Source organism: Lepisosteus oculatus, chromosome 7 (genome assembly GCF_040954835.1).
Source record: "Lepisosteus oculatus isolate fLepOcu1 chromosome 7, fLepOcu1.hap2, whole genome shotgun sequence".
NCBI lineage: Eukaryota > Metazoa > Chordata > Actinopteri > Semionotiformes > Lepisosteidae > Lepisosteus > Lepisosteus oculatus.
Window position 1 is genome coordinate 50,144,977 of NC_090702.1, and position 23,402 is coordinate 50,168,378.

Consider the following 23,402-nt stretch of genomic DNA (forward strand, 5'->3'; position numbering starts at 1 on the left):
TGGGACAGGAATTCTTGTAGTTCCAGTTTCTGAGCCGGAGCCAGGTCTCCCATGGCTACAGCTCCCGTTTCTTCTTCCAACGGGTCAGGGGAGAAGTGGGTGAGCAGAACTTCGGTCCCATGCCATTTCTTCAATAAATTGATGTGGTAGATTTGATGCTGCCGTCTTCGGTCATGCGGCTTGACCTTATAGTTGACCGGTCCCATCTTTTCCACCACCTCATAAGGACCTTGCCAGGAGGCCAAGAATTTACATTCGGGGGTCAGAACCAATACCAGTACTTTATCACCCGGTTGAAATTCTCTCGCAATAGCTCCCCTATTATAAACTTGTTCTTGTTGAGCCTGTGCTTTTTCCAGGTTTTCTTTCACAATGGGAACAATAACGTTTATTCTTTCTCTCATTTGTTCCACATGTTCCATGATGGTCTGTAAAGGTGAGGGTTGGTGTTCCCAAGATTCCTTGACCACGTCTAATAGGCCCCGGGGGTTTTGAGAGTATACTGTAGCAATTCAAATGGAGAAAACCCGGTCAAGGCCTGTGGCACTTCTTGTACCGCGAACATGAGATACGGGAGCAGCTGATCCCAATTTTTCCCATCCTTTTGCATAGCCTTCCTCAGCATGCTTTTCAGGGTCTTATTAAAACTTTCTGCTAGACCATCGGTTTGAGGGTGATAGACCGAGGTTCGGATCTGGTGTATTCCCAGTAGTTTACCCAAATCTGTATGTCCACACTACTCTGCGCCATATCCAAGCCGTAATCCGTAATCTTAGTCAAAACCCGTATCCAATAGTCCGTTATTCTTAAATTCCTTCCAGCACACTCCTAAATCTCTCCTTCACCTTATCTGCTTCTGCACCGGCTCACTGCTTCTGGGGCATTTATATTCCGTTTCCTGACGCAGCTCACCTGTGTCTCATTGTTTCGCCGCATAGATCTTTTCCAACAGCAGGTCAGCTGGTTATCCTTGGCGGTCATCTTGCCTAGGTCTATATCTAGTATATCCAGCGTTTCGTTATGGAAATACTGTACCGATTATAAATGACCCTTCCCCTGGTCCTCTTACAACATTCATATTTAACCTTCAGCTGCATTTCCTCAGCTTAGTTACACACAGCAGGCTAATTTAAGTCAATGACTTTTCTTTAGGTACAACGGTGTCGGTTTTGAACTTCATGAAAAGGCTTATAAAATGTGCTGTACATGTATTTTGGCCTTTTGTTTTATTTGACCCTTTATGATCAAATATCAATACCTTAATTTAAAAACCACAAGTGTAGCTTCTGTGTGACAAAGAAGTAGGAATGTAAATAATAATAATAATAATAATAATAATAATAATAATAAAAATAATAATGTTGATTATTTTTCAAAATGGTAGGTAGGTGATGCAGTGGTTAGTCTCACTGTCTTGTGGTTCTGGGGCCCTGGGTTCAATCCTGTACCTGGGGTGTTAACTGCCTGCTGGAGTCTGTATGATCTCCCTGTGTTTGTCTGGTTTTCCCCAGAGAGCTCCGTTTCCTCCCTTCCTCACTTATGAGAGAACGAGCATATGGTGTGTGTACTGTATGTCCTGTGATGGACTGCTGTCCCATCCAAGGTGTATACAGCCTTGTGACTGTTGTTTTCCGGGAAAGGCTCTGGCTCCACTGTGACCCTGTATTGGATGGAGCAGTTAGAAAATGAAAGTATGGATTTTTTTAAAGTTTAAAGCTAGAAGGTATAATGATGCCTGATTAATCCAGTGAGGAACACACACCATATGTGAAATCTAATTCAAGGATTGTCTTTGAAACATCCTACAGGTTGACTGTCACCCTCCACTAGTGATGATAATAATAATAATGATAATTGTGATAAAGGTTTTTAAACTACTGGTGTGTGCATCTGTTGTAAAGCATTCAGATTATCTGTAATTTACATTCCGCACATTTCTGAGAGGAGACAGCAACGTCAGACTTCTATGTGAGATGCCAAGCAATTTTCTCTCCTGTTTCTTTTTTCTCTGTGTCTCTGACATTGGACATGGAGTTACTGTTTGTTTAAAGAGGCTGACCTCTTCCCACCCCTTCTGTGTGTCCTAGTCCTCAGGCACCACTGTGACGGTGGACATCGCTGTCATGGGGGAGGCCCACGGACTGATTACGGACCTCCTGGCTGACTCCTCGTTGCCCCCCAACACCTGCACCTCCCTGAGAGCCGTCAGCAACCTGCTCAGCACTCAGCTCAATTTCCAGCCTGTCCACCGGCCGCGCATCAACCCGCTGGTGTCCTTCGGCGAAGCCTACACCTGCTCCGACTCAGAGGAGGGCCCGGAGAAAGGAGAGAAACTGGCCATTCCAAAGGTAGGGTATCTGGACCTGTCACTTGATACGGTATTCGACTCTACCGCAAAAGCTTCTACCACATCCTTTGTACAGGTGTCTTTTCTACTAGCACTGAATCTTTGAGCTCATGTGTGCGTGCATGAACGCATTTAGTCTCTATCTGCTGAAGAATTCATTAGTTTTTTTTTTGTCTGTCCTTGCCTTACACTGTAGAAGGCTGCTTGCCTCTTCTTGTTTTTTAAATGTATCTCCATCTGATTGTCATATCCACCTCTCAGTTTCAACTTCTGTGTTCCTCCTGGAAATATTCCGATGTACTGTATGTGTGAAAAATTGAGGTCTCTTCATAATTGCACTTCTGAAACATACAGAATCATTCTTATGGAAATAGGATCCTAGAAAATAGAAAATGGAGGTAAGAGTAAGTTTCATTTCAAGCTTTATTGTCCCATTGGGGAAATTTGTTTTGCAACACACTCACAACCTAACCAAACAACAACAGACAAACATTTAACAACCATGAAGTGCAACAGTGTTACGGCAAGATGAGGGAGAAGATAGATATGATACATTATTTGAAAGAGTGCAGTGGGGATGAAATATTTCCTGTGTCAGTATTACACCTGGGGGAACAAAGCCGTCTCCAAGACAGGAAAAGTGTGAACTTGCAATGAAGGGGGTATACAGTTTGCTTTCTTTGCCACCTTCTGTTTATACAGGATATCTGAGGCATTTTGATTTTCTCCAATTAGTTTGCTCCTTAGTTTGACTAGTTTTTCCAGCCTATTACAATCAGTGGTACTGATGTTACCAATCTAGAAAGTTTGTGTAAGCCTTGCTTAAGTTATGTGATAGTGTTATTTGAAGAAGCAACAACAGTAAAACAGACACAGAGGCTGTGATATAGTATAGTTAGGTTTTCAGAAGGCTTTTGAAAAGGTGATGTATTCAGTCAAATTCCATAGACATCTGTATACAAACCATTTCTCTTTCTGATACATAATAATCTAGATTCTGGAATAAAAACGGCAAAGAATATGTACTTTGAATCTCACAACTTATGTCATAGGATCCTATATTAAAATGTACAGTGGGCTAGTAAGACTTCTCATACAATCTGTTCTTACAGTATATCTTTCATATTTCTCTGTATAGTAAACAGCTCGCACCCATGTTTGCATTAACTGTGTTTCTCAGCACATGACAAGGACAGTCTGCTTGCCACTCTGTGTGAGATTTCAGCAAAGACAAATATGGAGGAAAGTGATGGAGGAAAATATGAGTGTGAGTAGGGTCACTCAGTGCTCATAGTAAGTTTACATTCTGCTTCATTAAGTCCACACAGGAATGTGTGGACAAAAAAATCAAGAGTCTAACCTCACCTCTATCAGAAGGACACATTTTGTATTTATCAAAACATCTGATGTTGCATCCAATTTGTTATAAAAATGGCCTTTTCATTGTAAATTATCAAATGTGCACAGGTATTGCTAATATATATTGGCTGCTAAAGTAAGTGAATGGGAAGGCTTTCTTCCTGTCTGACCAGTTAAAGTCGGGTTAATGTCTAGATAATGATATAGAAGCACACTTTTTTTCACTGTTGGCTTTTTCTTAAAAGTTGACATTTAAATATTAAGTAGTTCAGGTGGGTATCTGCGTCCACATGCATAGGCTACAAAGGAACAAGTAATAGGGTTATTCCATACTGAAAAGAGAAGAAAGGAAACACTAAGTTTCAGCTGTGGAGCCATCTTCGGGTGTGGATATTAATATTTAAATATGAATATACAATAGAACACCACCCACACATTAAAGCACATTAAAGCATGTACAGTACATGTTTTGTTTCATGCTTGTAACGCACCGCACACCAGATTATATAACATAGTGATTTACACCTGCCAGTCTGTTTTTTCATTCAGCTGTACGTCAGTAATTATCTTGGCTTATACTGTATGCAATATGCAGTGCAAATAGTGCTTCATGAGTCAACAGAATCACACTTTACATCTGTCAGACTGTTTTTCATTCAGGTATATCTACAGTAATCAATCATTCCTTTTCATGTTTATGTCAGAACCATTCCGGTCTGCAAAGCTTCAGACAGCTTTTTTCCGGAAAAAATAAAACTTTTGCCAGATTATAAAGCAGTGTTTGTGTTGTGTATTTCTAAGAGCTTTCCCCAGACTACAGACTACTGTATACAGCACTTCAAGGCTATGAAAGAGAAAGGGCTGATGTTCAAAATGAGTATTTCACTCAGGGGTCCACTAAGGAAGAAGTCAGCAGCACCCCTCAGGCAGTGAAAATACAATGTTCTTTAGAAAATATTATTAACACAAAAGAGGCAGAAGTGTTTTGGGTATTGGTTAAAACACTAGTTAAAGAGGTTTTCCGAAAGTTGCTTAAGACAGGTGTAGTACCCATGGACTAGAAGACAAGTTATCTTCCATAAAAAGGTGAAAAAAACTGAACATAGCAATTTATTCATCTAACATATTACATTCAAGGTTATGGAAACAATAAGAACTAAACTAGAAGATCACCTACTTCTTTGAACAATCAACAACAGTAATGAACACACACAGAATATGTGTTGTGGTATATTGCAATATACAGGCCTGGGTTTTGAAAGGACCATGCAGTCTGTGGCAGTTTAGAAAGGTGGCCAGCTGGTGCTCAGCATCAATTACAGAAGGTTCAGTAAAACTTGGTCTGTAACATACACATCCCGTTGAGTTCTTTAAATATCTGTTTTCCATTTGAAATATGGATTTTAAACTATAAAATTGGCTCGATTTTGCCAATGCTTATGGCTCATTGCCTCATAAACTGATTGAAGAAGCTATGTGTCATTATTTCATTCCAAGAACGATACAGGATATAATTAAAGGGTACCTGAGCAATATAAAGATGAGATTCTCTGTAGGAAATTCCATAACTTCCTGGCAAGGACTAGCTGTACAATTTCAGTTACTTTATTTTTAATGGCCATGAACCTGATCATCGAAAGTGCACAACAAGAGTCCAGAGGGCCCAACATGAACTCAGGCATTACAGTACTACCAATCAGATCATTCATCGATGACCTAACAGTAACAACTACTACACAAGTACAAGCTAGATGGGTTTTAAGAGCCCTGGATACAGCCGTGAAGTGGGCAAGAATGAAGTTCAAGCCCCAGAAATGGGGATCACTAGTAATCAGGAGAGGAGAGATCACTGACAGGTTTGGACTCAGTGTGCAAGGAGAACAAATCCTCTCCATAACAGCAGAAAGAATTAAGTGCCTAGGGAAATGGTTTGATGCAACCTTAAAGGATACAAATAATACAAGAGAAGTGGAAAAACAAACTCTAGAAGGTGTGGCTTTATCAATATGGATTATTGCCAAGGCTTCTGTGGCCATTGATGCTTTATGAAATTGCAACCACCACAGTTGAATTTATGGAGAGGAAAATAAACAGCTTTCTCTGCGTTGTCTAGGAGTTCCCCCTAGCTTTACTAGCCTCGGTTTCTAGTAGATCCTCAAAGTTACAGCTGCCTATTTTATCGTTAGTTGAGGAGTTCAAGGTTGCAAACGTCAGACTTGCAGTAGGTTTACGTGTTTCGAAAGATGACAGTATTAGGAAAGCAAAAATACAGACTAGGTCAGGCAGTAAATGGAATGTAGCCAGTGCAGTGGAATCTGCAGAAAGCCAACTGAAATATCAAAAAATTATTGGACAGCCAACTGTCGGCCGTCAAGGTCTGGTCTTTTCAGGTAAGTACAAAAAGAAAATCAAGGAGAGCAGCTTTAATTCAAGAAGAGATAAGAAAGAAGGAAGAAGAGGTTCGAAACCGATACAGTTGGGAAAACAGGAAACGTGGGCAAGATGGGAAACAACAGATAGAAAGCTGGCATGGAAGGACAGTGGAAACTTGAGCCTTTGCAGATTCAATTTCTATTGCGCTCAGTCTACGATGTCTTACCCACTCCAAGTAATCTCCATAGATGGGGGCCAACTGAAAGCCCCTGCTGAACACTGTGTGGAAGAATAGGCAAGGCAGGTATCGGTGGCGCCACGATAAGTTACTCAGGTCACTAGCCTTGAATTTGGATACATTTAGAAAAGGCATGAAACCTCAATCAGCACGATCCAACATTAGCTTCATCAAGGCTGGAGAAAAGAGCACAGCAGTTGCTGGAGTTAGACCTGCCGGCATTCTTCAAAGACACTTTAGCAGAAATTGGTCAATGGAGGTCGACTTAGACAAGCGACATTTATTTCCAGACATAGTCCAGACAAACTTGCGACCAGATGTAGTCATGTCGTCCTCCCAGAGAAAGGTTATTATCCTCATTGAACTGACAGTTCCTTGGGAAGAGAGGTGCCAAGAAGCTTTTGAGAGGAAAAAAGCAAGGTACGCTGAGCTTGTGGATAACATCAGAAGCAAAGGGTGGAAAGTCTGGTCATTTCCAGTTGAGGTAGGATGCCGTGATTTTCCAGCCCCGTCACTTTGGAGGATGTTCGGAGAGCTGGGGATCAGCGGCAAAGATAGAAATTCAGCAGTGCAACAGATGATAGAGGCAGCAGAAAAAGACTCATGCTGGCTCTGGTACAGACGGGATGAACCATTATGGTCACCACAGGCAAGCAGTGGCTGATCATCACTGCTGTCCCGCTATCCTGAAGAAGTACTGGGTTAAGGGATGAAACAGCCAGCAGCCATATCACCCTGCAACTCACAATTGGCAACCCACTGAAGCTCAGTAGGTGTGAGCCTGGTCAGTACCTGGATGAGAGACCTCCTGGGAAAAGCTTACGTTGCTGCTGATAGAGGTGTTAGTGGGGCCAGCAGGGGGCGCTCACCCTGCGGTCCATGTGGGTCCTAATGCCCCATTATAGTGAAGGGGACACTGTACTGTAAACAGGCGCCGTCCTTCGGATGAGATGTAAAACCGAGGTCCTGACTCTCTGTGGTCATTTAAAATCCCAGGGCGTTTCTCAAAAAAGAGTTTCCCATTTCCCATTGGCCCTTACCAATCATGGCCTCCTAATAATCCCTATCTATGAATTGGCTTCATTACTCTGTTCTCCCCACTGATAGCTGGTGTGTGGTGAGCATTCTGGCTAACTATGGCTGACGTCCCATCATCCAGGTGGGGCTGCACATTGGTGGTGGTGGAGGGGAGTCCCCATTACCAGTAAAGCGCTTTGAGTGGAGTGTCCAGAAAGGCGCTATATAAGTATATATATTATTAATTATTATTATGAAACGTCTTGTGATGGATAGACCTAGCTGATGATGCCAAGGCAGACTGTTTCATCTCGTCTGTATTTGCTACATTTGATACATACTTGTTTCATCCTGCCATTTATATGTTGTTTTGATATGCAGTCTCACCATAACACTGGAGCTGGAGCCTATCCTGGCACAGCCACAAGGCAGGAAACACCCTGGATGGGACACCAGTCCATCACAGGGCACACACAGACACAAACACACATACGGCACAGATTCACACAAGGGCCAGTTTTCCCAGAAGCCAATTAACCTACTGTATCAGTATGCCTTTGGACCATGGGAGGAAATCAGAGCACCCAGAGGAAACCCACACAAGCATGGTGAGAACATGCAAACTCCATGCAGATAACACTCCAGGTCTGGAATTGAACCCAGGGCTTCAGCATTGCAAAGCAGCTTCTGGAAAACTGTATGCCCATTCATTTTATATTCATTCGAATCCTACTCCCCAACCCATGTTTCAGTTATTCCTATAATGTCGTAGTTACATGTTATTACAGCAGTCTCAGGTTCTTGCATTTTATATGTTATTGAGCCGTATTGAAGTATAAACATTAAAGAATGGATATTTCTTTTATAGTTTAAAAATACAGCCCCATGTCTGATTTTTCAAGGTGTTTCTTTTTAGTTTCCCAGCTGTGCAAACATAAAAAAAAATGTGTAAAAGGTCTGAAAAATCATAAAAGAAACTTTCAAAGGAAAAACATTCACACAAGTTTCATATTAGAAGTAGAAGTAATTTTCAGACTGATGACGAGTGAGTTACTTTGTTGGCTCAGGAGTTCATTTACAGTCTACTTCTGTGTATTCATCTATCACTATGCTAAGTATGTGTGGTACCATTTTGGTGTGATGAAGCATATATTAGGAATGTTTCTTTTTTCTTCCAGGAATATTTCACATCCATTCCACTGTATTTTTACAAAGTCTGCTAGACATAAATGTTCTGAATTCCAATTAAAAAAACTTGAGTCCTTTTCTGCAAAGTTAACTTCATTTAATTGTTTTTTTTAATTAAAGTGGTGACTAACTTACAGAAAAAGTAAGAAATCACAGAAAATAATAATACAGCAATATAATTTTTTTTTACTGAAGTTACATTTACTTTGCAGTGATAATGACAAAAAACACCTCTTCAAAGTGTTGCGAAATGAGTTTTGTCAGGAAAAGTTCTAGAAGAATTTTTCCTCATGACAAATTAAGACAAGAAGCAGTAAGTGATGGGAGAAGAACTGTCCTATTTCCATATTCCACAATCTAAAAAAAGCAGAGGGAAAGTTTTGGCAGGCAACTTAGAACTGTCAGCACTCGTACTGTAGGTGAATTAACTCAGTGTGAAGCTGGCAGTTTGATCTGCACTTGTAAGTTCAGTCGTTGAATTCGGGGAAGAATCTAAAATATTAATTATCCTGAAAGTCCCTTCAATGGAAAACCTGTCTGAGAATATCTCGTTTTAAGTACCGCTGTTTTTAATGTGCCTGCCCCTTGGCAGTACCAGCGGAAAACCAATACAGACATCACTTACTGCTCCTTGCAAAGTATTCAGACCCTTCCTTTGGCGGCCCCGTTTGTGAAATTATAAATATGATTAACTTCTTTTTTTCAAGTTAGCATTTTACTCAAAACATCAAATTCTTAAACTGAAGACTTTTAAGGCCAAGGTAAGTTCCAGTGAATGTCAGGAAAATTTAATCTTTTTGAGGTAAATCTCTACCAACTTTTCACACTGTTTTAGTGCGATTTTTGACCATTATTCTTGGCAGAAGAGCTCAAGCTCTTTCAGCTTGCTTTAGAATTGCTTATGGACAAGGGTTTTCAAGTCTTTGTACAAATTCTCATGTCCGGATTTTGACTTTGCCACTAAAGGACATTCACCTTCTTATTCTACAATCTAGTGTAGCTTTGAACTTGTGCTCTAGGCCATTCTTATACTGAAAGGTCACTTTTCATCCTGTTTGGGTCTTTTTAACATACTAAAGCAGATTTTCCTCTAGTATTTGCCTTTAATTTGCTCCACCTACTTTCCAGTCAGCTTGCCACTCCCTGCTGGTGAGAAGCAGAACTATAACATAAAGCTGCCCCTCACCATGTTTGACAGTAGTGATGGCGCTGACTGTGTGATGTGTTCTTTGCATTAGTTGCACTAGTGTGACTGTATTGCCATTTGCATTTTGTATTTATACCAAAAGTTTCCTATTTTTTCTTGTAGGATTTGAGATTTGTTTTTTTAGTATAAGGTTCATTCTTGCCACTCTGCCATACAGACCATTGTGACTCATAAACATTTTCCCCATCTCAGCAATTGAGCTCTGTAACTGGTGCTACAGAGCAGCCTGTGTATTAACACGCGTCTCACAGCATCATTCCTAACTAGTTTTCAGCTGTTGGCCTCATAGCAGAATCCCTGACCATTTTTCTCCCTGCTTGGCTGCTTAGTTTGGAGAGGCAGCTTAATGTAGGAAGTGACTGACTATGGGCATCTCAGTTCCAAATGAGTGTCTCCATTGTGCTCGAAGGTATATCCAATGTTTTTTAAACTTTGCATACAATTCTTTTGGTATGTTCCTTTCTGCAAGTTTATTCCCAAGTTGTTTTGAAACGTCTTAGGTTTCATGGTTGAATTTTTTCGAAATTCACTACCTAACTTAAGGACCTCAGAGAGAGCTTTTATTGAAGATCAAGATGAAAAACAAGCCAAGATAAAGCCTACAAAACGGATTAAAAATGCAGCATACAAAAAATAGAAAACAGTGTATCTATGAAGTGGCATGTGGAATGGCTTTTAAAAAAAATTTAGGGAGATTTTTACCAAAAGGGTTGTGGGAGTATTAAACAAACTCCACAGCCATAATGTTGAAGCTGACACTCTGGGTTATTACAGGAAACAGCTGGATGAGATCCTTGGATCAATTATGTATTCATTACCAGGTGGGTTAGATGGGCTGCACTCCTTTGTTTGTGATTTGTTTTATGTTCTTATGTAACTTTAAAACATTTCAGTGAACTGTGTATATTTGTTTTCAGTGATTCCAGTAAATACTGGTTTACCTGCTCTACAGCCATCAGCCATAATCAATACACAGACCAGACATATGTATGGAGATATTCAGATGTTTGTCAGTGTGGCTCTCATCACACTGAGGCTTTGATTAACAGAGTAGTAATGACTAACCCAGAGCAGATGTATGTGTCTTTCCAGTTCAGGGAGCAGACACAGTATTTGCTTTTGCACCACTGTTCCATCTGTTGTATTTGTTTTGCTTGCTGGCATTGAAAAAAAATATTTTCGATAATACCTATCCGTGGCAAGTGGTTTCTGTCATTAACAAATCCTGTGCTCAAGGTTGAAGATAGGCGATTTACAGAAAATGATTGAAAAGATGATTTATTTACAGTACAAGTATGTAATCTCAATAAGTACATGGAACATTGGATTATCTCAGTATCTATTTTTGTCTCTCTTGTGTTGTAGTGATCTCTTCATATTTGACTAGTGTCACTTCATATATCTTCCATTCTTTCAGTTTACAGTATAAGCCCATCTGGTATTTGCTATATTACAGGTCTACTGTTTTGAGATGTTTATAATTTCCACTATCAGTGTTTCTTTCACTTTTAACTTTGTCTTGAAGTGTGATAACACTACTTTCAAAACATTCTGCTTAAGCAGAAAGTGTGCTGTCATTTTTCTTCAGAAGTTAAGAGGGGTTAAAATCAAGAGGCTGCCATTTTATGCTGTCCGTGTTTGGTTGCCAGGAGCTAACCGATCAGAGGGTCTGATCTACTGTACATGTTTCTTGAAAGAAGATATTGGCTTCAACAGCAGGGCTGGGTAGTTTCTTCTAGACCACCTCAATGTTTTGTCTTAAAAGTGACTTTCCTATAGTTTCCATTTGTGTCATTTGGTTTATTTGTCACTGTTGATTTAGGATAAGTCCATTGTATCCATGAATGTATCTGGTCACTATTACCTGAACTGATACTAGAGTAGCAGCTAGTAGTAGTTTTTTGGTACTGTGGTGACTAGTTTTACTCCTTATTTTAGGTGCGGTCTTAGTACAAAAACATTCTTAATACTCATGTCACTTAATTGGTGTATGTAAATTGTCCCTGTTTGTGTTTCCTGCATTTGACTGGTATACCATTCGAGGCACAGTCCTTATCTAAACCCTATGTCTGTTGGGTTAGGCTCTGGTTTACCACAACCCTATTTAGGATGAAGCTTGTAGATCAGTACATGTGTTCCTTTTAGTAGATGTACTAACAAACTAAGAACCATTTTCATTTTTAGCTGCTGAAGTCCCAAATCTTTTCCCAGTCTATGTGAGAAATAATCCCTTATTTACACATATAGTGTGTTCCTGATCGTATTGTACAATACTACATTATAATTGTAATCCGAATTTTGTGATCTGTACCATTTTCCTAATGCTATGTCTTTAGAATGTTTTATGTATCTGATGCATAAAGATTCTGAGACTCCTGATGCAAGCAGATCACATTCCTGTGCCTGAACGTTCGTTTTGATATAAAATGCTAAACCTCCACCTCCTCCATCCTCCTTGTCACTTCAGAAGCTTGCATATCCACTAATGTTCTATTCATCACCACAACTCTCTGTTAGCCATGTTTCAGTGAGTCCAATTACGTCGTAATCGCCTCCTAATGCAGTAGTTTCTGCCTGCTGCATTTTGTTCCTAATACTGTAATTCTGGAATTTAGGTATGAGAGCTTAAATACCTTGTCTATGTATGGGTTTTGTAGAGTCTATGACCTTGCAGATTGACTTAGGATTGTCTTTCCTTGCAACCAATTTTATCTGCTTCTTCAGTAGATCCTTGCTCCTAACCGACTGCTGCCTGTCTCATTCAAAAGTGTGAACAGATCCTCAGATCTGTTTCCAGTGGCTCTCCTCAGATCACCATGCATGGCCGTGTGTTCTGTTCACAGATGAACGCTTGCAGCTGTTCGCTCTTGCGCGGAGCAGGCAGGGTCCTTGAGAAGACCGTTGTTTTGGGGTGTGGCTCCACACGTTACACAGTCAGGCGGCGGTGGGGGCGTGACGCTCCAGTTTGCGCTCATTCCTCGTCTTGCTTTTGCAGCGTCTGAGGCGGAGTCTCCCCCCTGGCCTGTTGAGGCGGATCTCTTCCACATGGACCACCACCACCTCTGCCACTGGTCTCCCCACCATTGAGCCCGGCCCTGTCAGGCGGGACCGCAGCGCCAGCATCAAACCCGTCCACGAGACCCCCTCCTGCAGGTAACACGCTGGCTTCGCCCGCCACCCTTGTCTCCTCGGGGAGACCCCCCCAGGCTCAGCCTCTCTCTGAACCTCTCCCCCTGTGCTGCCGTTGGCCCCTACTTTTCAGATTCTTCCTCTGCAGCCTTGGCATCCGCTTTGATGTTCTCTTTCTTCCCCTGTGAGAAGCCCTGTGACACCTTGCCTAAATTCAAGAAGTGCAGAAGGAATTTTCATTTGCAGAGGCCAGAGGGCTCTGTTTTATTTAACATCGTGCAAATCGTGTGGCCTTCAAAGGAATACTTAATGCCCCTCTCATTTCAGATTGTGGAGAATTCCAGTTTTGTGCATGATGTCTTGTGCTTCTTTTATTGGGATGCTTTATTTATTCCTTTCTGCTGGTAAAGGAACAGCAATGGAGTGTGCAATGGGAATGATTACTGTAGATGAGCAGGGAAATCATAATGAGAACAATAAGAAGGAGCTGTAAATTCCATATTGGGACTAAGTGATGATATACACTAAGAGTAAAATTCATGCTGTGTTTTTTGGGGGATAGCAGCTATATTTTTAATGATTAGGTTTTGAAGCTTCCTGCCTACCTTATCTTAGTGCTTTTCATATTATAATGTCATTCAAGTACCAAACAAAGCTGGCATAGCATAATTATGAGTAATAATGTACTGTACGGTTAAGCTACGGTTCATAATCATATCACATAATGTGTAATTATACAATATGCTAATATGTTCTTTGTAATTAATAACAATTATATGGCTATTATTATGTTAATACTATGTTATGTTGTATAACTGACTGTTAAGATGGTAAAAGCCTGTACAAAAAAAAACTGGTAAGGAAGATATAGAATAGATATAACCATCACAGAGGGTCTTAATTTCCAAAAAGTGAGCTTCCTTTCCGAGATAATGGAACGGGTGTTTGGAAATCAAAGGCTGAAAAGCAGTGACCCAGATAGTTAAATAAATCGATTAAGTATAATCTTAGGAGGAAGAGAGTACTTTATACAATAATTTAGAAAGAAAATGAAGCTGTTAAAGAGTACAACAAATTGCAAGCCAGCAGCAAAAGGATATTAGAAAGGCCAAGAGAGAGATTGAGTATTGAAATGGAGGGTAAAACTAATTCAAAGACCAATTGATCGTATTCTGGGGTTCTTGCCACTCCAAACAAATTCAGAACATAGTAAGATTTGAAAGTAATTTAGAAAGGAAGTGACAGTGGTAGCATAGCAGACAGAAAGTTAGTCTACTGTAAAACATTCACTGATATTCTACCATGCAGAGTGATGTGATTCACAGAATTTAGATGTGAAATGGCAACTATGTACTCAAATGCTATCAAATTATTTTTTAAATCTTCAGCAGTGTGTAATAGCTAATTATTTGACTGTGTCAGCAGAGGAAAAATAGAAGAAGCAAGGGAGATGTCTGTAACAGTTCACTTCAAAGGAAAGAAAACCTGACTTAGCCCAGTTAATTTTGTAACCAGAGAAAGATCCAGAAAGCTCAAAGAGCTTTAATGTATTCAGAAGAGACATTGTCAGCATTCAGGGTGATTTAATCTCAATCTCAATCTCAATGGGTATATATGTATGCTTTTCCTAATAGCTTGTGCAAAGGGATGCAATGAACAGGCAAAACACAGGGTGCTGAGAGGGGCTGTATTTAGATTTTCTAAAAACTTGTGATAGCATTCCTCATAAAATACATAAAGGATTAATTCCTACATTACATGTGGGAAGTGTTCAGAGTAATTGGATTAAATGTTCAAGGTTTTTGGATTAAATACTGGATAATGCATAAGAAGCCGACAGTACAGATAAGGAGTAATGGTTCAGATTGGGGTGATGGAATTAGTGGAGCACGACAGGGATCTGTATTAGGACTATATTAGGATACCAAAATAGCAGGATTAGCAAACACTGTAGAACAAAGGGAATTTGAAAATATTTAGATTGAATTCATCACTGGGCAAACCCCTGGCAGGTGATGTTTCTTGTTGGCAAGTACAGAGTTCTATACAGTATGGACTGTAAGTAAAACAAATAACATAAATATTAACCACAGAGAGAAGATGAACAAACAGAACGAACTTCAAAAAGCTATTGTAACATTCTAGGAAATTTAGGTTTCCAATTAAAAAGGCAAGCACATTTAGGATGTACAGTTAAAAAGATACACTGTAATTTAAATTGAAAAATTTAATGTTGAATTTGTGTATTGCACTACAACGTAATTTAGAATACTGTGTAAAAGTGTGGTCTCTATCTTGCAAAAAATACATACAGATTACTGCTCTGGAATCAGTCTACACGACAGTGACCACATTCATCCCTTGACATTAAGGAATGTCCTACTCAGACAGACTAAAAGAGCAGAATCTGTTTTTATTTGGAACACTGCAAGGAGACCTGGCTAAAATATTTCAAACCCTTAAAGGCATTGACAAAGCCAACCCATTGACATCTTTTAGAATCAGGAGTGAAACATGAGTACCCAAATAGATCAAATAAACAAGCACATTTAAAACTGAGGACAGGAGCCATTCATTACTAAAAGAGCTGCACATCTCTGGAACAACCTATTCAACCACGTTGTTTATGCTGATACCCTTGTTTCTTCCAAGAAGTGGTTTGATGATCTTCGCTAATCACAACCAATTAAGTTGCGTTGGTGAAACAGGGTAAAATTGAGAGGAGGCTTATTTTAATGATCTTATTGAGCAATAATATTTATATGTGCATGATCAGTGCATTTCTTCCACACTATCCCACGTGTAGTTAAGAATCAGATACTGTATATTTTGGCATAACCTGTTTACAGAAATCAAATGTATGTTGTGATGGTCTCACATACTGTGTACTGTAGGTCTGACTATCTGGTTAACTGAACAATGTAGGTGAAAGTGCATTATCAGCTGTATTAAGATTTCTCCTCTTTTTCATTAATGTAACACATTTTTGAAGTGTAATGATGCCTTTATGGAATGCAAGAATGGCTTACAAACAGTCAAGGAATTTATAACGGAACTGTTTTTTTTTTCAGCTGTCACTTTGAGAGTGATTAATATACTTTTTTACAAGCTTTCTCAGTAAAGGCCTGCTTATAATGTAATGACCATGAGGTCTAATTGCATGTTGCAGCTTATACCCAGAGATTCTCAAGAGCAATACACTTTTATGTACTGAGATAAGTAAGGTAATGAAATCACCCATTTGGAAAAAAATTGAACACTTCCTCTGTATCCAATATGAGAGTTACTCCATGCTGTAATCTAGAATAAGAGCTTTTGCCAAAGTGGGAAACAGAAGAGAATGGCCATTTTAGAGCAATTGTGCTTAAGTGTAGAATGGGTCATGGGAAATGAGGAGAGAGTAATGAGATCCTCAAGATAAGGTGAAGTAAAACAGCTGAAATGTCAAGCTGAAGTTAATGTCCCAGAGAGAGACCAGGATTCTGCCAAAATTACACAGAAAAGTTATTATCTCATGTCAGTGTATATTTTAAACATGTGAGTTTCTGCTCTCTTGTACTGTATTTATAATATATAATGGAAACAATGCTAAAATATCAACAGTTTGCTTTGTGAACATTTTTCATACCTTACACTAGTGGTTTCCCAGTCATAGTCGTGGGTTACTGATGTGTCTGCAGGTTTTATAGGTCTTTAAAAAACCTGTAAACACAGCGTCCCTCCAGGACCATGACTGATCCATGAAGGGATTTGCCACTTTTCTAGATCAAATAATCCCCATCAAGTTGGTTCTTGAAAGATCTCTGTGAATGAGCATACACAAGCGTAATAATCTGCAATAATCTGTTTCACGTTCCTGTCTCACTTAGTGTAAGGAAGCTTCTTCATCTCCACTTGAAACTACTGCTACTACTGCCTCTGCTTAATTCAGCTTGTTAAGCTGCTGAGCATGGTTTGTCTTAGTTGTTTGCCTTCAGGATGAAACTTCCATTGTGTTATTTTGTACTAACCTGATTTGAAACGTAAGAGGTCAATTAATTGAAATTTTGCATTGATTTGTGGTTTATTCAGGTGCTTGTAGTCTTATTTCTGTTTAGCAAAGAGGAATGACAAACAGAACACAGTATGTTTCAGCTAATGATGAATGACATTTTTGATTATCCTTTTTAAGTGTATTTTATTGTTGTCTAACTTATACATGATTCTCCAATTTAATATTATTTTCTGAGTAATCTATGCCTAAATACACAAATCAGAGATACAGTAGCATATCAATTATTAAAGTATATACTGTATCTCATAAATTGCAATAGAGTTTTGTGAAGTGCTTTTCCAATCCAGCTCAGAGGACTGTGCCAGAGGTATTGTTTGTCCTTATTGTGAAGCTGAATTATGTGCTAAATAATTGATTAGACGTACAAAAGCATCTTAAATGTCTGTTCAGGGTTAAAAAGCAAGCACAGATCTTCTTTTCCCACTCTGATTTCTTGACATTAACGTGAGTGTCCTTTTTGGCTTTAGTTACTTTGCTCTGTAAATAGAAATACTTGCTGGCCTGTTAAACTAATGTAAACTTCCTCATGTTGACCCAGCTTTGAATTCAGCGTCAGTAGTGGTTTTGAACAGGAATGTGCCCTCATAGAATACTGGCTGATTAATCCTTAAAAATTTAAAAGAATTTGCTCTTCTTTGGAATTGCGACTGCATTAGGGATTGTGGCTGGGAAAAGGGGGGTGTTCTTTGTTGGGGCAGGAGCATAGTCTCCAGTCAAGCAAGTGGGGTTTTCTGCTGTGCTTTGTGTCTGTCTGAAACCATTTTTAGTTATTTTATTCATTTGAGCTAGTACTTCGATTTGCTTAGCCTCTAATCGTTTTTCGGAGCACAGCTCAGCTTGAGCTTCACATTTCTGATCTCACTGTAAAACTAAGAAAGGCAACAGTCAGCAAAACTGTTTTTTTGCTCCGGTGCCTGTCTTGGCTAGCTTTCTGTACACCCCAAATAAATGTAGCATGTTTTTTTTATTTATTTATGTTTCATTGAAAAAAAACTGTTTTCAATTCTGAAAAGAGAATTAAAGGAACACAATGTTTCACCTGTGGAGCCTTCTTCCAGTGTGACACACGAGGAAGGCTCCACAGCCAAAACGTTTTTATCTTTCTTGTCTTTTCAGCATGGAATAAACCTTTTACTTGTTCCTTTGCATGCTGACCCAGCTACCTACTTGAACTACTATCTGCTTTCAATTGTCTGTTAACTGATTTGAAGCTGTTATTCTTGGTTTGAGAAAATGGGGAGCAAATCTTACTTTGCAACATATTTTAAAATAACTACAATAAGAATACAGGACCAAAATGTTAGAAAACATGTAACTTAGCTCCAGGATTTTTAGAAGGACTTGTTGCCCAGTAATGTACTGTATTGTGGGTTTGCAGACAGACTCACGTCTCATCCACTCATCAGTTTGGGATTTATGTCAGAGTTTATTCATTTTCCATTACACCTACAGTAGGTTGTCACAGTAATGCCAATCATGTTAATGACCTGGCCAATTTTATTCTTATTGCCAAAAATGTCTCAGCAGGAGCTGATGTTTAGTTGTTAGAATTGTAGAATAAATAAGCCAGCTCGATTCTTCATCAAAAGAAGATTTCTAATCAGGTGTGGGATAAACACAGGACGTCAAAGCTCACTCCTCTGGCAGGAAAAAGTAATCAATGTGCAAGCTGGGTGGTTGTGTTCATCTTTCTTCATCATGGCCTTCAGAGCTCTTCAGTCATGTCTTCAGTGCCCAATACATGTTTCTTCCATCTTCCCCAGTATTGTAGTAGATGGACTGATGCTTGAGGTTACCTATGAAATGATGTACTGGTAAGTCCTCAGGCCCATATGTCCCATCAGTACGTGCATTCAGTTATACTGTACCTAATGCCCTGTTCAAAGCAGAAGACAGACAGGACTCTATTTACAAATGCAGTATCCCTTTCACTCCCTCAATTTCTCACACAGAACACAAGTAGCTAAGATGAAAAAGAATTGGCTGTTTCACAAAGAATGACAAACACCCAAGAATAAAGCGTCATGGAGCACATTTGTGGCTTAACCCGCTGTGCTGAGGGCTGACCCCCGTGCAGGGTGACCAAGGGGCAGCTGCAGAGTGGGAGATGGGGTGGAGGTGTGATGCAAGAGACGTGCAAGAGAGAGAGATGGGGATCTCGTAGGTATTTATAGCATTTGGGAGAGGAAGAGATTGTCAGGAGTGATCGCTAATTACTGACAGCTGAGTCCGATTGAGCTAGGTTGTTGTCATCCCTCCTGAACTTTTGTTATAAACTCCATTCTCTGTAGAGGAAAAACTACTATCCAACTAGATTTGAAGGTTCTTCCTTAAAACTAAAGCCCTTTATCACAGGCAAGAGCAGGTTCTCCAACCACTTGTGGAGCTTTTAAAGAAACTCATATTAATAAAAAAAGAAACATTCCTGAATCTATTATTAAAGTAATTAAATAAAATATGAGGGACATGTAACAGCAGAGCAATTTGCATTCTTTGATGAAGAGAACATGAATCACAGTTTTAAGCGGGGGATACTATTAAATTAAGAACTGAATAAGTTATTGAATAGCAATGTGTTCCAAAAAATATTAATTCAATTAATCACAATTTGTGTATTACAGCGACAGGATTTTCGTAGACATGATTTCGTCAATGATTTTAAAGCTAAAATAATTATGTTATAGTTGACAGCTTCAGAAAAGACTCTACATTTATGCTTTATAGCATCAACTGCTGTGTGTATTTTCATGGTTTTGGCTGTTTTGTTTTACAGAAAAGAACACTGCCCTTCCTGTCATTTTTTTAAATTATTTTTATTTTATTATAGTATTAAGTATTTGAATTGTAAGTTTGACTTCACACTACCACATCAGCACCAACTATGATATTGTATCATAATTTGATGGTTTGATTGAGGTATATTTCAGGAGTGATGCACTCTCATGTCCAAGTCTGTGACTGAGAGTTTTTTGTTCTAACTCTTTATAATTCCTGTTTAAAACTGATGATAATAGTGCGCTGATGGCTTTTATTTTTGTTTCTGTAATGATGGAAAATGGTTTCCAAGTAGACCGAAATAGAGACATTGTAAATCTGAGATGTTTATATCAGGCTTAAAACTAAGTGGTTTCTCTGAAGCACTTAAAATCATATCATTTCTTTTAAACATATCACTAAATACGAAAATGTATTTCCCACACAAATAAACTGCAGGTTACAAAGGACAGACACCTTTCCATTTATGGTATTGTTTCTAAAAATTAGTCCTTTTAATAATGGACAGTTTCAGTTTAGTACAGTATAATTGCTCTACCTCAAAGCCAAACATCACATCCAATTTTGCTTACGTAGAGATAGTGCTGAGATTACCTTATACTACTATATTTGGTCATGTTTGCTGGACCCTATCTATGCCTATGGCACTAAGATTCCCGAAAGTCAAAAAGAATGATTACTGTGTTTCTGGATGCTTAGATATACTAGACAATATCATGCTGATCAAGGCTCAAAAACAAATTTATTCCATAAGCCTTCAAAGACATTATTTACCAATCATGCTATGTTAAAGAATAAAAAAAAATCCTCACTTGTCTACAAAGACATTGAAAAGGTGCTGGGTCTTATTTTCACTGTGAGATCTTTCCACGTCTCACCTTTCCTTTCCCCACTGTGAACATCATGCCGTTGATAATGTTGGAGTAATAATTCATTGCAGTTATATAATATGTTTCATCCCAATTGATAAACCACTTCACATACTGTATACGAGGGCACCCACTTCATCCCTCTCAAATTGCAGCCCCCACTTGGTAGAAAGTATACACCAGCAGCCCCACTATACAGCAGCTCAGATGGAGTGATCTGAAAAGTTGCTTCACCTACAGTAATTGCAGTAAAGGAAGGCAGGTTAGATTGCCTGAGCCTCATTTGGAATTTAGCCAGTATACCAGGGTTATCAGCCCTACTGTTACAAACTATGCCTTGGGATAATCAATTGTCAAGTTGTCAGAACCTCAGTTCAGTGTCAAAGAACATCTCTGGTTTTTGAAAATTGGTCTAGAGTTGATACTGCCACAAAGAGATAATCTATCCCAGTATTGATTATTACAGTACTGTCCAACTCCCCAACTGCGTGGATTTACAGTAAATCCTGCTCAGTCAACGGAAATCACACAGTCTCCTGATCAGTAAAGGCCATTTCAAACTCCAAGTAGACTGTAATGCAACACGTTTTTATTGCATGTGTTATTTACAGATGTAACTGCAAATGACTGATATGAAAGCACTTGACTTTTCTGATTGAAGTAAGTTATTTTACAGCTTCAGTACAATATTACTAAATCTGGGAAGTTTAAGAAATCATCTAATTGTTTTTCATTATGAAAAGCTGTTTCAGAAGAAGAGCTGTAGCACGGATTAAAAATGCACATTTCCTGTCTGTGTTCCTTTGCTGTTTTCCTGTCCTGCTTATAAAGCATTGCATTGTGATTTTATTCAAGATGAATGAATATTTACCATGTGTAAAAGTAAAGTTGTTTGGTGTTATTAGTAATAATAAACAGTGTACTATGTTATTTGTTTGTTAATTCCAGAATTAAACATTGTATTGCTAAAATAATGTTTTAACATGCACTGGCAGCCAGTTCCCCCAGTGGTAAATGACAATATCAAATATTTTGCCCATTTCTTATTTTTCCTTCCTTCATTTTTTTGTGCTTAAAGGATGAACACTGAGATATACTGCCATCATTTTGATTGGTGCCCATTGATGTTACCATTGTTTGATGAGTACATACTCATCATGTGAAATGCTATCCCATTTGTTTAGATGCTAAGTGAAATGGCAATACAATTAATCTGATAGAGTGTCTGATCCTGCATATTAACAGGTACACAAATAAAACTTTTTGACTCTTAGTATGTGCCCCAAAGTGGCCAATTCTAAACTTTTTTTTCCAACAATTAAAAATGAAATTTTTCATTTAATTAAAAATGAAATGTGGCAATTTCAATTCCGTAAATAAATTTACAAAATTCTGCCTCTGTAAGTGTCAGGGAAGAAGAGCGTTTTATTTTTCATTGCAGCCCCATCCAATCTGTGCTTGTTTCTTTCTTTGCTCTTATGGAGAGTTGGCTCTAATGGTTGTTTGTACCCTGATTTCACAGTACGGTTAATAACGACTCATGGAACAGCTCAGTCTTGCTGACTATGTCCAAAAGCAGGTCCATGTCAGTGTCCTGTGCTGCCACCACTGCAAATCATCTCAACTCCAAAAGACAGAGCAGACCAGGTGAACCACTATCTCATTCTATTCTGCTAATATTGGGTTGCTGTGTATCAGAGTCCTAGCTGTGCTACTGTATGTTGTTCACTTTTAGAAATGTTGCTGCTGTAAGAGATCCTTTGATATATAAATGCCTATTATTATACTTGAATAGATGTGAGCGTATGAATTGCTTCTGCTAAATGAAGATGCTGTATATTGAGAATGTGTGATCTCCTTTCTGATGCTCAGCCCATGTAGTTGCACTGTAGCAATGCTGTTTTCTGACCACGACAGCGACTGTGGATTAAAAGTAGAATCTGCAGAGTAAAAGAAACATGGCAAGGATTTCATGCTGTGGATTTCCATGACTCAGATTTATTTTATATGCTGCCAGATTGAGAGTTTTTCCTCAACTTACCGTGATGCTCAGGTGTTCTGACTTGTAAGTATAGTATTGTTCAGAGTCTACGTTGAGCCCCAGAATCCAGGGGTCCCTAGTTTAAACCTGGGTTGCAGTATGTCATAAGATGACCATAACAGGCATTTCTCAAAATACAGAAAACAATTGGCCAAGCAAAAAGTGGACCGGACATGGCCTTGTGCTGGTCTGGGTTTTCTTGGCTTGTCTGGCACTTGTGAGCTTGTACTATTCTTTCCAGAATTAGCCACATCAGTTCTCCATTCACAGTGATCTCTGTTGTACCGTAGATACTTGTGCCTTGTCTGTGAAAGAGAAGCAGTGTATACAGTCCTCATAACTCAGTGCTAGTAGACAGATCTTAGTGGTTAGCCAATCTCAATTTGACCATTGGTTGTTCTAAACAGAGGGAAGAGGCGGTACAAAATAAACCATATGATGATGCACACAGTTGTTTGTGGAATGGGAAGTCCATATCTTCAGCCCTAACATCCACATTCCTCACAGGTTTCTTTCAGTCAGCAGTAGCTTAATATCTGGAAAGAAGGGCAACATTAAGAAAAAAATAAGCTAATGTAAAATAAAAACTTGAGGACTCCGGGGTTATCATGGGCAAGCGTGCTCACTTGTAACTTCTTGGTTGAGTGTATGCTGGATTCTCTTAAGCCCTGTCCCAGTGCCAACCTGATACCAATCCTATACCTTTTAGGATAAACCTGCAAGGCTATTGCCATGATATCTACAGTAGATACTGTAGGTCCCTTTTCAGGCCATAAAGGCCCATGTGAAATGGGGGGAAAGGCCA

General features: G+C 39.2%; 1 protein-coding gene across 2 annotated transcripts in view; it reads left to right on the plus strand.

Moving 5' to 3' along the window:
• pde3a (phosphodiesterase 3A, cGMP-inhibited) overlaps nt 1-23,402 on the plus strand; it is a 168,139-nt gene that overhangs the window by 110,879 nt on the left and 33,858 nt on the right. The window contains exons 3-5 of one of the 2 annotated variants that reach the window (XM_015352131.2): nt 2,088-2,348; nt 12,725-12,882; nt 22,079-22,203. In XM_015352131.2, coding sequence (XP_015207617.1) covers nt 2,088-2,348; nt 12,725-12,882; nt 22,079-22,203 — 544 coding nt within the window. The remainder of the gene's footprint in view (nt 1-2,087; nt 2,349-12,724; nt 12,883-22,078; nt 22,204-23,402) is intronic. The other variant, XM_015352132.2, reaches the window with a different exon arrangement.